At 39.9% G+C, this 17,228-nt stretch overlaps 1 protein-coding gene across 1 annotated transcript in view; it reads right to left on the bottom strand.

Moving 5' to 3' along the window:
* The window catches only part of LOC117995270 (cyclic nucleotide-gated cation channel subunit A-like), a 33,079-nt gene extending 18,707 nt beyond the window's left edge, over positions 1-14,372 (bottom strand). Inside the window, exon 1 of the mRNA XM_069508666.1 lies at positions 14,079-14,372. Within this exon, the coding sequence (XP_069364767.1) occupies positions 14,079-14,135 (57 nt within the window). The 5' untranslated portion in view covers positions 14,136-14,372. The remainder of the gene's footprint in view (positions 1-14,078) is intronic.
* Between the last annotated feature and the right edge of the window lie 2,856 nt (positions 14,373-17,228).

Raw genomic sequence — 17,228 nt, 5'->3', positions numbered from 1 at the left:
TGGTGAATAAGTACAGGGTTACAGGTTTACTGGAGATTTTTTCATTTTACAATTTTTGTCTTCTGGTAACATGCTCATACCCCAACAACGCAATAGAAATAACAAACACCGTAAAACGGGCAGAATACTTAAACGGCAGCTTTTAAACATAACCTTATTGTGTTGTGCAAAGGTTCCACGCGGGGTTTACGACCCCCCATAAAAGTATAAGCTATTTAATCCCCCATCGGACAATCGTGAAATAACACAGCCTTATAAAACTGCATGTCATCTTTTTATGAGTGTTCACTATACGTGGTTTGTGTGACATCATCATGATCAACCCATCACCGGCTCACTACAGAGCACGGGTCTCCTCTCAGAGTGAGAAGGGTTTTGGTCATAGTCTACCACGCTGGCCATGTGCGGATTGGTAGACTTTAGGGCATAATCCACCACGCTTGCCAAGTCATCATCATCATCATGATCAACCCATCGCCGGCTCACTACAGAAAACGGGTCTTCTCTCAGAGTGAAAAGGGTTTTGGCCATAGTCTACCACGCTGGCCATGTGCGGATTGGTAGACTTCACACACCTTTGAGGACATTATGGAGAACTCTCAGTCATGCAGGTCTCCTCGCGATATTTTCCTTCACCGTTAAAGCGAGTGATATTTAATTAATTAAAACGCACATAACTCCGAAAAGTTAGAGGTGCGTGCCCGGGATCAAACCCCCGACCTCCGATTGGAAGGCAGACGTCCTATTCACTAGGCTGCCACAGCTGTGTGACATACATGATTGTATACAAAGTACCTAGCCATAGCCTAGTGGGGAGTGGGGACGTCCATGACGTCACATAGGGCACATAGTTCGGAAAACCGATAGACTTTGGGATCTCAAGGTGCTGGAATGGTGACCTCGTACCGGAAGGCGCAGGTTTGGAAGACCCCTCTCCCCTTATGACCTTTAAGAGTTGAAGAAAAACACGCGTGAGAAAGCCAGTGCCCCTACAAAAATCATAGATAGGTACATCAATACGTTTCTTGAGTGTGAAAAATAGTCGATAGCTAGTCGCTTCCTCATTGGCAGTGGGACAAGTGCCTAAGTAGGTAGGTATAGTACGCGACAGGTCGAGATGACAATCGGAGTATGAGGCGAGGGGACGCCCCGTACACCCGCACATCATCCGCGCTATCCCGCACCGAGGGTCTATGCGGGTGTCCCCATCCCGATTGCCATCTCGACCTGTAGCGTACCTGCTTGAGTAAGAGTGAAGGACTTTTTTTCTATAACAATAACTTATTTCCAATTCCTCGAACGCCGCCACCCAATAGATTCGTATCACCAAGGTGCCTCGTAATGAGACCAATAAAAATTCGACCCACGACACTATTTAAAAATAGCTTCCTGCGACGCCGCTGCGGGATTCGTTTTTCCTTGTGTATCAACCGTTGAGCTTATAGACCATAGAGACGAATTAGTACCCTTATTATAAATGCAAAAGTGTGTTTTACGGTGTTTATTTCGATTGCATTGTTGGGGCATGAGCACGTTACCAGAAGAGAAAAATTATAAAATAAAAAAATCTCCAGTAAAACTGAAATTATTATACCTACAATTATTATCATGTTAATCTTTACCTATCACTACCGCTATTATAAATGCGAAAGTGTGTTTGTTTGTTGGTTTATTGGTCTGTTGGTTTGTTGGTTTGTCCTTCAATCACGTCGCAACGGTGCAACGGATTGACGTGATTTTGCATGGGTATAGATAAAGACCTAGAAAGTAACATAGGCTACTTTTTGTCCGGAATATCAAAGAGTTCTCATGGGATTTTTAAAAACCTAACTCCACGCGGAAGAAGTCGCAGGCTTTAGCTAGTAATTTAATAATATCTTCTTGTACCTATTCTACTCCCTTTACAACCTCTCGCACTGCCACGGGTCACTGGTGGAGATCTCTTATGGGGATAAGTGCTTCCCTGCCCACGTCTGCTCTCTTTTTCTCTTTACTTGGTAGAAAAAAATTATCATCCTCGATAACTCAACGGTTAAAGTAGCGGACTGAAATCTGAAAGGTCACCGATTCAAACCCCACCCGTTTCATCATAGTACGTTTTGAGGCCGGTTTGCGGAGATTATCGCCTCTAGTAAATGCCACCTCTGTGGTGTCAACTCTTTCACAATGTTATTGAGCCCCTAACATTGAATCTGTTTGCTAATACAATGCTTGAATTTCAATCAATCATAATATACACAAAGGCTTTTTGAAGACAGACAGTCAGACAGGCAGACTACGAAGTGGTCTTATAAGGCTTACTTTTTCCTTTTCAGGTAGGTACCTACGGAACACTAAAAAACAGACATTTATCTATTAAACGAGGTAAGATCACCGCACTTCTTACAGGGTTCGCCGCTAAGATCAAAGGTGTTTGACCTTTGAATTTTCCATCGTCTATCCTTAATTGGTGTTTATAGGTAAGCTATCAAATAGGTCTCAGACACTGACCTCTACAAATACAAGTACGCTGGATCTACAATTGCCAACATGTTTTTGAAGCAACTTGATTTTCGCATGGCGTAGCCGCAATGAGCGTCATGTGAGCATCCTCGGAATAAAATTTTAGTGATGAAAGAAAGAAAAGAAAAAAAAGATAGAAAATGCATTCATTCGTTGCTGGTGTCACAGATAAAAACAAAGTACAAATGTAACATTTTCATCTGTGACACCACCCCAAATGAGTGTACAGCTCAGCATAATGTCTTGCATCATATGCGTTATAAGTAAGTGCCGCAAATTGCTAATGTGCGTGGCTGCAATTTTAATGACGTCAGCACTAGACTGAAGTTTCGAGCTGATGGTATATTTTATTTCAGCTCACGTCAAAATGACGTCATTTAGATGTTAATGAGACATGGTTCCAGCGCAATAGCAATTTGTATGTATGACTTATGTACATAAGATGTAGGTAGGACGCTGATTTTCAGCTGTGACCCGGGTGAGACATCTGTTAACACGAGGAGTACCTATATGGCACAAAGTTTCAATTTTAATTACCGGTACGCTCGGTGTGGCACTTCGATTCGGCACAAAAAAACCGCTCATTTTGTATGGCACACCTCTTCCAGCGTATATGTCGATTTTAATGATCTTAGCTAAGCAATAATGTAGCTAAAAGTAAATTATTTATTTACTAAATTGTAGGCAACTTTGTACATAATTATGAGAGAGTGGGTAAAGTGGGCTTTGAGTTTTTGTATCGTTTGTTTTCCCGAAATAAATAGTAGCGTAGACCATTCCTTATAAGTCCCGCAAATTGTGTCCCCCAAAAATCAACTGGAGTGTTCACTCGTTATATACCTACATACACTATAAGTACCGCAAATTGCTAATGCGCGTGGCCGCCATTTTAGCGACGTCAACACTATTTTAGCGTTTAAACTACCGTGAGTGATTTCCATTATAAATACTATCTGTCCCGGCTTACTCACGTGTGTAGTCGACGTAGGAAAAGGACCCCGTATGGGTTCGAAACTAGTCGGGCTAACGTCGTCTACACACGTGAGTAAGCCGGGACAGATAGTATTTATAACGTCAACACTAGACTGAAGTTTCGAGCGGATGGTGTATTTTTACTTAAATATACGTCAAATGACGACAAAATGACGTCATTTCGATCTTAATGAGACATGGTTCCAGCGCAATAGCAATTTGCGCAACTTATACATACAAAGCCGGACTATAAGCCGTATAGGTACAGGCCCCTAGGCTGTGCAAACCTTGGGCCTCCGTCTCCCTTTTCAATTTACTATGTTCAATTAATGCTAAAAAAAATCTGGTGGGAGGCTTCGGCCGTGGTTAGTTACCACCCTACCGGCAAAGGCGTGCCGCCAAACGATTTAGCGTTCCGGTACGATGCCGTGTAGAAACCTGCCCCCAATTGTGTAAGAATAACCATTTCATGGCTATCGCAATCATCAAGAAATTCTGCCATTTGATTGGTTGATTCGCTGTTTACATTTTTTCACAGCCAATCAAAGGGCAGAATTATTGACGATTGCGATAGCCATGAAATGGTTATTCTTACACAATTGGGGGGGCAGGTTTAATAAAAACTGCCATACCCCTTCCAGATTAGCCCCCTCCCATCTTAGACTACATCATCACTTAACACCAGGTGAGATTGCAATCAAGGGCTAACTTGTGTCTGAATAAAGTAAAATAAAAATAAAAAATATTTCTTCGTAAAAAGCTATTCCAATTAGTGCTAAAAAGTGCATAAGTGCAGCGTTCCTATATTATAGTGCTTGTGCCACTTTATTCTTAACTAGGTCATAAAAATAGTGAATAAACTTAGGGCAGTGCTATTGGACTGTAAATTAGATTTATAAATTAATCATAAGTAGAAGTTTAAGCTAGAATAATATAGCTTACTAGCTTTTGCTCGCGACTTCGTCCGCGTGGACTACACAAACCTCAAACTCCTACTTTACCCCCTTAGGGGTGAATTTTCAAAAATTCTGCATGCCAAATTTCGGCAAATTTCGGCCCCATCCCAGTCCAGTAGTTTGAAGTATGACTTGATAGATCAGTTAGCCAGTCCGTCAGTCACCTTTTCCTTTTATATATTTAGATAAATAAACTTGGCATGCAGATAGCTATTATGGCTTAAGCATCCGCTAAGAAAGGATTTTTGAAAATTCAACCCCGGGTGAAATAGGGTTTTGAAATTTGTGAAGTCCACGCGAACGAAGTCGCGAGCATAAGCTAGTTTTAAATAAAATTGAAATTCGCAAAGACTATAATTTTAAACGTGAGGATGGCTTTAAGCTAGCAAGTAGGTACGTGAAATCCAGTGCTAGAATTTTGCAAACCAGGACAACATTGTACAACATCCAAAGTTGATAGTGAAATTGTGAGTGTATTTAGCCGGACAGCTCGTGACGTTCCAGGGAAATGAACAGTAAATAGCTAGTTGATTTCTGCCCATGACAGCTCGAACTTCATCTCTCGCAGTACTGCAATCCCGTCGTGAACACGACCCGTGCAATATTGGATTGAAATATCGACAAATAAAATCTTCAAATCAATATTTATGAATATAAAAGGAAAACCTGACTAACCGACTGACTGACGACTGCTGATCTATCAACGAACAACTCAAACTACTAGATAGATCAGGCTGGAATTTGGCAGATTTTTACAGATAGGTAGCTATTATGACGTGGACATCCGCTAAGAAAAGATTTTTGAAAAAACAACCCTTAACGGCGATTACGCACCTCACTTCCGTCATCCGAGTTATCCGTCATCCGTGAGAATACCAGCGATTATCTACGACATATCATAAGCTCGCATACAAAACAAAAAGGAACGTACTTTCACGGACTTATTGGGATAAAAAATTGAAACCGAAGTCGCGAGAATAAGCTAGTCGTGGTATGTACCAGTTATCTGTATATATAAAATTCAAAGTCCTGACTGACTGACTTATATATCAACGCACAGCCTAAACCGCTTGTCCTAGAGACATGAAATTTGGAGGGTGTGTTCTTTGTAAAGAGTAGGTATCCACTAAGGAAGGATTTTTCGAAATTCCATCCCCTAGTGGGTTAAATGAGGGTTTGAAATTCGTCATTCGTCGTGAAATTGAATGTAGTCCGCGCGGACGAAGTCGCGAGCATAAGCTAGTCTACGTTATAAAATGGAATAAGCTTAAAATCATTAGTATGAGAACTTGTTTGTCACATAACATTAACATTTTTAACCGACTTCAAAAAAAGGAGGAGGTTCTCAATTCATCGGAATCTTTTTTTTTTTTTTATGTATGTTCCCCGATTACTCGAAGACGCCTCGACCGATTTTGAAAATTCTTTTTTTGTTTGAAAGGGTATACTTCAAAGTTGGTACCATTTAAATTTGGTTAAGATTTGATGAACATCTTCGAAGATAGATACTGGAACTCCTCAACGGATAAGAGTAAATTGCTCGCGATCAGTGTATTAATAGCTTAGTAAACAGTAGATTTTTAACCAGTCATAGCATGCCATGGGGCCACTAAAAATTGCGAAATAAATTTTTTTTTTGTAAAAATTTTTTTTGATAAGAACAATTGTAAATGTCAAAACCAAGCGAATATAGGCACCGTATTAAGATTTTTTTTTAAATAATGTCCAACAATAGAATGTCAAAAACGCTTTTTACCATGTTGGAAAAATTCTTCTAAGGAGTAAAAACTAGTTAGTTAGTGTTAGTGTAAACTAGGTGGTACAAGTATGTTTCACAGACCAAAATATGAAAGACAGACATTTAAGAGGCAATAAAAATGCAAATAAATGATTATGACATCAGTCGCATTGAAAAGGATTATTTATTGTATACGCGTATGACAATAGTAATAACGCGATATGCTTGAGAATCGGTTCATTAAAACGCGGTTAGGACGCGATCGTAGAGTTGTGTCAGAGTGTTCAATCACTTTTGAAAAGCCATACTAACCTGTACTAATGCCATACTAATCTTTTTTTTTTTTAATAGATATAGCGAGCAAACGAGCAGGCGGGTCACCTGATGTTAAGTGATTACCGCCGCCCATGAACATTTGCAGCACCAGAGGAGCCGCCGATGCCGGCCTTTTAGGAATTTGTTGGTCGGCCCGTTGAATAACCCCATGTTATAATCTAGTGGGAACACCGCCGATGGGAGTTGGTTCCACAGTTTGCACGTGCGTGGAAAGAAGGATCTGGCGCAGCGGATGGTCGAAGTGCACCAGACACCCAGATGGTGAGGAGAAATTCCTTACGGTGGCGCGCGGTGCGGTTGCGGTGCGGTAATCTATAAGCGGTGAAAGCCTAGTACCTAGTTAGAACGTCGGCCTTTTTTTGCGGGAGGTCGGGTATTCGATCCCGGGCACGCACCTCTAAAACTAAATCTTGCTTGTAGTTTCTCTCTATAACGTTAATATTATCCATCCTAACATTATAAATGCGAAAGTGTGTCTGTCTGTCTGCTAGCTTTTCATGGCTCAACAGTTTAATCGATTTTGATGAAATTTGGTACAAAGTAAGCTTGTGTCCCGGGAAAGAGCATAGGCTTCTATTAATCCTGGAAAATCGAAGAGTTCAAACGGGATTCTTAAAGGTCCATCTGTTTATATGAAATTTGGTACAGAGCTAGCTTGCATCTCGAAAATTGACTTTTTATTCAGGAAAATCAAAGAGTTTCCACGGGCTTTTTTAAAAACCTAAATCCACGAAGATGAAGTCGCGGACATCTTCTAGTTATAAATATACCGCTCCTCCCCGGGGCACACCCGGGGTAAAGTGTAAGGATCAGGTCAAGGGTACATCGGGTGCACGTGTTTCCTATTTGCAGTAGCGTGCAGTTTAGAGCCCAGCTCCTAGCGTTCATTTGTTGAGCTATTAAACCCGCATTCATTATGTACTAAAACATTATTCTCCTTTAGCGAGTCATCCAATTGTCCTTAGTAAGTAAATCGATTTGTTTCATTTAAAATACAAAATTCAAAACTAACTTCGACTTGTGAACGATCCCAAACTAACCGGCTCGTTGGCAAGTCTGGAGCACCGCAGAGACGTTAGCTCTCTATGCGTGTTCTATCGCCTTTATAATGGGGAGTGCTCTGAAGAGCTTTTTGACCTCATTCCACCCTCCTTTTTCTACAACCGCACCGCGCGCCACCGTAAGGATTTCGACCCTCACCACCTGGTGTCTGGTGCACTTCGACCGACCGCTGTGCCAGATCCTTCTTTCCACGCACATGCAAACTGTGGAAGCAACTCTCATCGGCGGTGTTCCCACTAGATTACAACATGGGGTTATTCAAGGGGCGGACCAACAAACTCCTAAAAGTTTGTTGGTCTTTTAAAAACCTAAATCCACGCGTACGAAGTCGCGGACATCAGCTAGTTTTTTTTATAATATTCCTTGAAGTACGAAGATGGTTTTTACGGAGAGAAAAGTTTAATTCAACCTCCCCCTCAATTTTCTAAACTCCACGCGAGCGAAGCCGGGGCGTGTCAGCTAGTTTCTAATAATAATACGTACTTACTTTTAATGATTTTGTGACGCAGTAAACTAGGTAAAGAGACTAGGTGCAACACTGCAAACTTTCTTACTCCCTGCTTGTAGGTATTGAGAATTTCTTAGAATACCTAACAAATTTTTGGTGCCACCCGGGAATCGAACCCAACCTTATCATCTGCTGTTGACCATGCTAACCAACGAGGTAGATAAGCTAATAATATTGAATGTGTAAACCATTGATATAAATGACAAGATGTGGTCAAGCGAACAAAATTTTTCACGGTTTTGGAACCAAATAAATCAGCGCCACGGCACCTGATCTTAGATACTAATGAACGACCCGTTTGCAATCCAGACGACACAGATGTTGCATTGGTGCTAAATAAACATTTTTGGACCAATGAGTCGGTGCCATTTTGCTTGTTCAATGGCCCTGTCCTTACGAAGTAATATACATAAGTCAATGGTGTAAACTGTTACATAATAGATATACATCGAACAAAAACAAATTAATGAAATGCTCTTCCCGTTTACGACGCAACGAATCGATAGCGTCTACTTGTGGTTGACGAAACAACCTCCATGGAAGGAGGAAATTATGGTAACAGAGACTGTAGTAATACAATGATGTGATGTTTTGTATAGCGGTAGTCTGTGGGGTTAGAACTCATTATTAAAGAGAATAATTATTTAAAAAATCATGATTTTTATTTATTTTTGACATCATCATCATGATCAAGCACGAGTGTCCTCTTAGTATGAGAAGGCTTACCAAAGTCCACCACACTGGCCACGTGCAGATTGGTAGACTTCACGCACCATTGAGAACATTATAGAGAACTCTCAGGCGTGCAGGTTTCCTCACCGTGTTTTCCTTTACCGCCAAATATTTTGACATAATTATTATTATTAATTATTAACGCCCCGCTGTACGTAAGGCGATTAATGACGTCACAAGGCATAAAAGACAAATATTTTTAAATTTTTATGGTTCGTACATAAAAATTTCGTTCGTTTTGTGTTTGGTACAAAAGTAAAACTCTCTACTTATTACGGTTCATGAGCTACAGCCTATTGAAAGACAGACGGACGGACAGATGGCCTGACAGTGGAATCTTAGTTAATAGGGTCTTCGAGAACGGCACCCTATAAAGATTCCGTCCACGTTGGTATAACTATATTTTTTCGTAACCGGAACAATTTATATTGCCTGCCGGCAGTCGAAACCAGGACGTCCCAGGCTCTTGCCGTTAATTACACAACAGATCGATAGCGCCTACTTGACGAAATAACCGTAACGGAAGGAGGAAAGCGGGCATTAGGCCATCCACATATTATCAGAAATTCTCGTCAGAAAAAATTCGGACGCGACAGAGATCTTGCAGACCGTTACAATTTTGTCGAATTGGATGTACTTACGCTTCTAATGTTTGTAGAATGAGTATCCAAGTTGTCTGACAGACAATTAATACTTTTAATACTTATAATAATTAAAGCGAAAATGTGTCTTTGTCTGTCTATCTGCCTGCTAGCTTTTCACGGCCTATCGTTTTAACAGATTTAGACAAAATTAGGAAATTGCTATTGCACTGTAACCATGTCTCATTTATTTTAAAAAGAATATTAGCCATGTTTAATGACTAATATTCCCCTTTCCTCTTTAACTAAGCATCAAGATTGTGCTAGGAGTAGGTACGATAATAGTGCAACGGGCGGGGTTTGAACCGTCGACTTTTCGGTTTTCAGTCCACTCCTTTACCTGTTGAGCTATTGAGGCTAAAACATTAACATTGACGTATATTTAAGTAAAAATATACCATCAGCTCGAAACTTCAGTCTAGTGCTGACGTCACTAAAATGGCGGCCACACGCATTAGCAATTTGCGCAATTTGCGGGACTTATAAGTAGAAATAGTTTGCAAGACGGAGTAGGCTACCTTTTGGCCCGGAAAATCAAAGAGTTCCGCGGGATTTTATAGACCCATCTGTTAGGTCGATTTTAATGAAATTTGGTACAAAAATACCTTGCATCCTGGGATAGGACATAGGCTACTTTTATCCCAGAAAATCAAAGAATTCTACCAGGATTTTTGAATACAATTCGTGGGCGTCATCTATTTGGTACAGATATAGTTTGCATCCTGGAGATGAATAGGCTACTTTTATCCCGGAAACCAAATAGTTTACACTAGTTTTCTTAGTGCTATATATTATTATACCGCTTCATCTGGTGACAGAAGGGCTGGCTGCGCAACGGATCAGCCTGGCTGTCCAGCGCGGAAATGCAGCCAGTATTCTTGGCACCATTCCACGCGGACATGATTTGTATAGGAAATTAGATAAGGCTAGCTTTAAGTTTTATTGTAATATTTTCGTTTACACGGGATTTTTAAAACACCGAAATGAGAAAACGCGTGCATCGTCTAGTTTCTGATAATATGCGCCTCGTCTTATACTCACAGCTTAATAGCTCAGCAAACAGACCTTTCGTGCAAACCTTAGAGTAAATATAAGCTAAAGCTACTAGCTACAGAACGAGCCTTGAGAGTATGAATCATGTGCAAAGGAATAATCATCATGATCAACCCATCGCAGGCTCACTACTGAGTACGGGATAAAAAGTAGCCTATGTTCTTCCCCGGAATAGAAGCTATCTCTGTACCAAATTTCGTTAAAATTGGTTGAACGGATGGGCCGTGAAAAGCTAGCAGAAAAGCAGACACACTTTCGCATTTACAATATTAACTAGATGATGCCCGTGACTTCGTCCCCGTGGATTTAGGTTTTTAAAAATCCTATGGGAACTCTTTAATTTTCCGGGATAAAAAGTAGTAGTAGTAAGCCTATGTCCTTCCCCGGGATGTAAGCCATCTCTGTACCAAATTTCATCAAAATCGGTTGAACTGTTGGACCGTGAAAAGCTAGCAGACAGACAGACAGACACTTTCGTATTTATAATATTAAGTATGGATAGTATGGATGTATTATAGAATAGAAAGATTTTTATTCAAACGAACTTTTACAAGTGAGTAGTTTTAAATCATCAAATTGTATCTAAATTGGTTCGGAATGCCTTTACGACCGAGAAAGTTGCAATTTTCAGAGAATCTATTTACAGTAATATAATATAAAATAGTGCATTTCTGTCTAGGCCGGAAATAAATCAATCATCTACCGGCAGAGTAATATTGGAAGGGCGCAGCAAAAGCGAGGACTTCCGAAGTGAATTTAAAATAAAATCTCGTTGCGCCAGCCGTGTCTTGCAAGCAGTCTCGTTCTTTTTTAAACTTTAAAAAAAAAATCCCGTTGCTTTATAGTAAAATATGCCTTCAGTGTTTATTTCTTATACCTTCTTTTAGTCCTAGACCTTCGTTATTTCATAAAAACTGAAAGTTTCTCTGCGTATTGTCCCCCACACAGAGATCAGCGACTATGTATGGTGGCTTTGGGAGATAACAGGTAATAAATGTGTAAAAAAATCTTACGTCGTCTTACGTCAGGGACGGAAACGTTCAAGTGCAGAAACTAGCAAAGAGTGAAGAAAGAAAGAAAGAAGAAGTCTAATTTTTAGGGTTCCGTGCCTCAAAAGGAAAAACGGAACCCTAATAGGATCACTTTGTTGTCTGGCTGTCGTTTCTATCAAGAAACCTACAGGGTACTTCCCATTGACCTAGAATCATGAAATTTGGCAGATAGGTAGGTTTTATAGCATAAGTAAGGGGAAAAATCCGAAAACCGTGAATTTGTGGTTACATGACGAAAAAAAATGTGTTCATGAACTTTAGATTTTTCAACTTTCAAAGTAAGATTAATTTACCAAGTGGGATATCTTATAAAAGGGCTTTTCTTGTACATTGTAAGATAGATTTTTATTTATTTTTATGCATATAGTTTTTGATTAATCGTACACAATGTTGAAAAATCGACTGTAGTACGGAATTCTCAAGACCATTTCTAATATCCACATCATGGCAAGAGTTTTCTGGGATTAACATAAAGGTTCCTTCATTCCTTTGAGGTAAAGAACCCTAAAAATAGTTCTTCGAGTGGGCCTCATGCAAATGGGGCCCGTTCGAAGGACACTAGCAGTATGTATCTCTGGAGCTACGGGCTACGAGCTACGAGCTAGCTACGAATTTCTAGAGAAACGACGCGCATGGAGGTTTTGCTTTGAAAATCGTAGCCGAGCGGAATTCGCGGGTAAATCACTGTATTTATAATTGCCTTTTTATATACGAAAACTATAGTGTCTTTTATGCTACGTCTGAGACTCAACGACTGGTTCACAAAGCAGGTTCTACTGAAAAGATCTCGCAAGCAATTCAGTGGCTCTTGTTGAATTATAAAAGTTATATCTAGTACACGGCAGGAAATAATATACATCGAACTTTAGAAGGAGATAGCGGATTTGTTGAGCATTGTCTCTGTCGTTGAGACCGACAAAAGATAATAGGTATGAGTGACAGAGACAACGCTCTACAAAGCCGAAATGTCATTCTAAATGGCGATGTACATTACTTTCTGCCACGTACTGTAATATTATTAACTAGCTGATGGCCGCGGCTTCATCCGCGTGGAATTAGGTTTTTTAAAAATCCCATGGGAACTCTTTGATTTTCCGGGATACAAAGCCTATCTAACTCTCCAGGTCTTTATCTATACCCATGCAAAAAATCAAGTCAATCTGTTGCATCGTTGCGACGTGATTGAAGGACAAACCAACAAACCAACAGACAAACATACTTTCGCATTTATAGTAAGGGTACTGATGTAACGATACGCTACACTGGCTTATGGGTAACCTCAGCCTGTTGCTTCCACGCAACTAAACATAAATATTTACTTTACATTAATAATAAGTATAAGTGTCGTGCAAGTGTAAGTAGTTGATGATGATGATGATGAAAGCTTACTAGTTTAGACGCAGGCCTTCTATTCGGGAGGTTGTGAGACCTCTAACTTTTAGGTATTACGTATAATTCAAGCAATTAAATATCACTTGCTTTAACGGTGAAGGAAAATATCGTGAGGAAACCTGCATGCCTGAGAGTTCTCCATAATAATGTTCTCAAAGGTGTGTAAAGTCTGCCAGACCACACTAAGTCAGCGTGGCAGGCTATGGCCTAAATCCTTCTTACTCTGAAAAGAGACCCGCAGTGTGCCGGTGATAACTTGATGATAATGATGATAGTGGTGATTAGTAGGAGTAGGTGATTCACCAAAGGTTGCCTGGAAGACATTGCTGTGAGCAATAAGGCCGCCTTTGCATACAATAATTTTTTTAGTTTAAGTTACTGTAATAGTTATGTAATATTTTTTGTGTGCAATAAAGTATTTCTATCTATCTATCTATCTATGATAATGAATATAGAGCCTCGATAGCTCAACGGTTAAAGAAACGGACTGAAATTGGAAAAGTCACCGGTTCAAACTCCACCCGTTGTACTAGGGTCGTACCTACTCCTAGCACAAGCTTTTTGATTAGTTGGAAGGGAAAGGGGAATATAAACTTGGCTAATATTCTTTAAAAAAATAAATTTTTGCAAATCGGTCCAGAAACCTTGAAAAAATCGGTGTAGGTACATTCATAAAAAAACCGACCAAGTTCCGTACTACAGTCGTATTTTTTAGACATTTTGCAAGATAATTCAAAAACTATGATGCATGAAAATAAATAAAAATCTGTTTTAGAATGTACAGGTGAAGACCTTTCATATGATACCCCACTTGATATAGTCACTCACTTCGAAAGTTGAAAATACTAATTATTAGTTCATGACCACAATTAATTTTTTTTGTGTGATCTAACCCCAAATTCGCGGTTTTCAGATTTTTCCCCAAATGTCAGCTATAAGATCTACCTACCTGCCAAATTTCATAATTCTAGGTCAACGGGAAGTACCCTGTAGGTTTCTTGACTGACGGGCAGACAGACAACAAAGTGATCCTATAAGGGTTCCGTTTTTTCTTTTGAGGTACGGAACCCTAAAAACGGGGCGCATTGAGAACCACCTACTTTTTGGAAGTCGGTTAAAAAGACTTTGACTCACCTGTCCCACAGCGTTCCTCAGCTGGTAATTGTTATGAATCGCAAACACGGGACTCATTTTAGCGACCGCAAAAGTTCACATTGCAATTCAAAAAAAAGCAATCAAGCTGCGATTAATTAGAGATCTGTATCAGTAATTGTAAGGAGTTCGAGTCACGACACCGCTTCGCCACTTCAATTAAGACACCCACTAGATAAACTGATAGGGGATACGTCTGTACGAGTAGTGAAGTCACTAGCCGACTATCTCTTACGGAGTCTAAAGTTAAAATGAGTCGAGATGAGGAAGCTAGTGATGCGACTGCCTATGACGCAGTCTAAAACATAAATGATCTGCAGACTGAACTTAAACTTGTGTACTAACTTTGTACCTTAACCTTGTTAACCCAATAGCGGGGCACGTATCGTATGCGACCTGTTACGGATAGTCGAGCGGTTAGGTAGATTCCTCCGACTAAAGCGAGGCACGCACTGCGGTGCGGCGAGTTGCGGTGCGTTTTAAATCCGTTTAAATTAAGTAAAATCTGATGCAGAACTAATGCAGTGCGCGCGCTTCTATGTAGTGCTATATTTCACAGATATTGCGGGGAAAAAATACGTTCTTTCCGTACGTTTTTTCCCGCAAAATCTGTGAACTATATAACTACATAGAAACACGCGCATTGCGGAATTAATTTCGCACCGGATTTAACTTGACTTACATTCAAATTAACGGCTTTTAAAACGTACCGCAACTCGCCGCACCGCATAGCGCGCTCTCTCTAATGGTCACGCGCGTTTTTACGGTTCCGTACATGAAGGTTGCCAACGGGACCCTAAAAGATAGCGCGCACCACGATGCGGTGAGTTGCGGTGCGTTTTAAAATACGTAAATTTGAATTTAAATGTATCAAAATCCGGTGCGGAATTCATTCCATAATGTTCGCAAAGATGTGTGAGGTCTGCCAATCCGCACTTGGCCAGCGTGGTAAGTCTACCAATGGCCAAACCCCTTCTCATTCTGAGAGGAGACCCGTGCTCTGTAGTGAGCCGCCGATGGGTTGATCATGATGATAACGATGAGTGACGCTGAAGCCTCGACGTTTTATTGCAAGTTCCCTGTGTCTGTTCTGACTTACTGACACGAATACGATCACTACCCCTATTATAATTAATGTGAAAGTGTGTTTGTTTGTTGGTTTATTGATTTGTTGGTATGTTGGTATGTTGGTTTGTCCTTCAATCACGTCGCAACGGTGCAACAGATTGACATGGTTTTTTGCATGGGTAGGTATAGATAAAGACCTGGAGTGACATAGGCTACTTTTTATCCCGGAAAATCCAAGAGTTCCCACGGGATGTTTAAAAACCTAATTCCACGCGGACAAAGTCGCGGGCATCAGCTAGTTAGCTATAAAAGCTGATACAACGACGCGTGCCTGTGCGTCTAATGGACGTGTATGGAGCCTCTAAAAGCATTAGGTTGATCAACTTTTATGATTAAGGGATTGTTGTTTTTGTGTTTTTCCTCACCTTCGTTAATTTTTTTGCGCTCTCTAGTATCGATAACTACTCGTAGCTGATGTCCGCGACTTCCTATGCGTGGATTTAGGTTTCCAAAAATCCCGGAGTAAGAATGGACTTAAGTTACAAATAAGACGTGTTTGACGGTTTTTTTAAAAAAATATTATTTAGGAACACAAACAGCTTTTACATTTTTACTTAGCTACTTATTTCTAGTTTGTAAATATGCCTATTAAGTGTTCACTTATTTACATTATATCTATTGAGTTTTGTGCGGGAGTTAGTTAGGTTAGTAAACTACATTAAATTAAATTACAATGAGTTAGTTCTTTAAAGTGGTTACAAATCACACTATTAATATTATAAAGGCGAAAGTTTGTATGTGTGTGTGTATGTTTGTTACTCCTTCACGCAAAAACTACTGGACGGATTTGGCTGAATTTTGGAATGGGGATAGATTATACCCTGGATTAAAACATAGGCTACTTTTTATCCCGGAAAATCAAAGAGTTCCCGCGGGATTTTGAAAAACGTAAATCCACGCGGACGAAGTCGTGGGCATCAGCTAGTAAAATATATAATTCTAATCATACTATACCTACATATAATTATTTTAACTTTTTTATTTTAGCTACAAATTTAGCAAATCTGTGATGAAAATGATCTACTTGTATATACCTACTTCTTTTTAGGCCACACAATAATAATATACGATACTACAAAAAGCCACCAAACAAGAAAAGAAGAAGAAAAATATACGATACTAGTGACTTGGGCAATTCCAAGTTTATTATTGCACGGCTGATTGCAGTAGTGGACTAAATTTAAGTCGCACGTATCGTAATTTCGTTAAAGACATTAACTCTAACGAAAAAATAATATTTAATCTGCAGCAACTATCTTACCTACCCAAATAATAATACCGTCGCTCGTTCCCGTTATGACCAATATTTGTTACGTAGGCTAAGATCTTAGAAAAATATTATAGACAGAATCCATCTGTAAAACTTATTAAGTACCTAATGATAAAAATGAGGGAACCCCCGGTAAGACACCCTTAAGGTGGTTTCATACACCCGGCCGCGAAAATTCAAATTTTAGTTAGTTTTTCGAAAATAGTAGACTAATCATAATATTATATCGGAAGGCTTATGATAATGAGTTTCGCGGGCATAACATTTATGCATCTACATGTTTTTCCATAAAAACTTCAAAAATACTCATTCACTTCATATTCTTGCAAATCTCGGAAAATTCAGAAATCTTTCAGGAACAAAATATACATTTATTAGTCATTATACGTGGCTAATATTTAAAAAAAAACTTCCAATATCCAGGTAACTGTCTATTATTTTCCTTGAGTTTACGACCGAAAGTAGCCGTTTTATGCGAATTCATCAAACAACAATTTGTCATTGCTTCCACTGGTGACCGCTCACCCCGGCTCGGCGTAGGGTGGGGGAGGGGGGTGACAACTTGCCGAAGAGGGGAGGTAACAGACATCTGGTTCACAGACAGTGGTTATTGTGGAAAACTGTACGAGCAACCCGAGACTTCAGTGTACGTTTTCAACTTAACAAACGTGACGCAGGAGTCGTGTTTGTGCACTTAATATGAGATTTAAGATCTCACCAAAACGTTGATATAT

The sequence above is a fragment of the Maniola hyperantus genome, chromosome Z (assembly GCF_902806685.2).
Source record: "Maniola hyperantus chromosome Z, iAphHyp1.2, whole genome shotgun sequence".
Taxonomy (NCBI): domain Eukaryota; kingdom Metazoa; phylum Arthropoda; class Insecta; order Lepidoptera; family Nymphalidae; genus Maniola; species Maniola hyperantus.
Note: the sequence above shows the minus strand (reverse complement) of the source record. Positions and strands in the feature narration are given on the sequence as shown.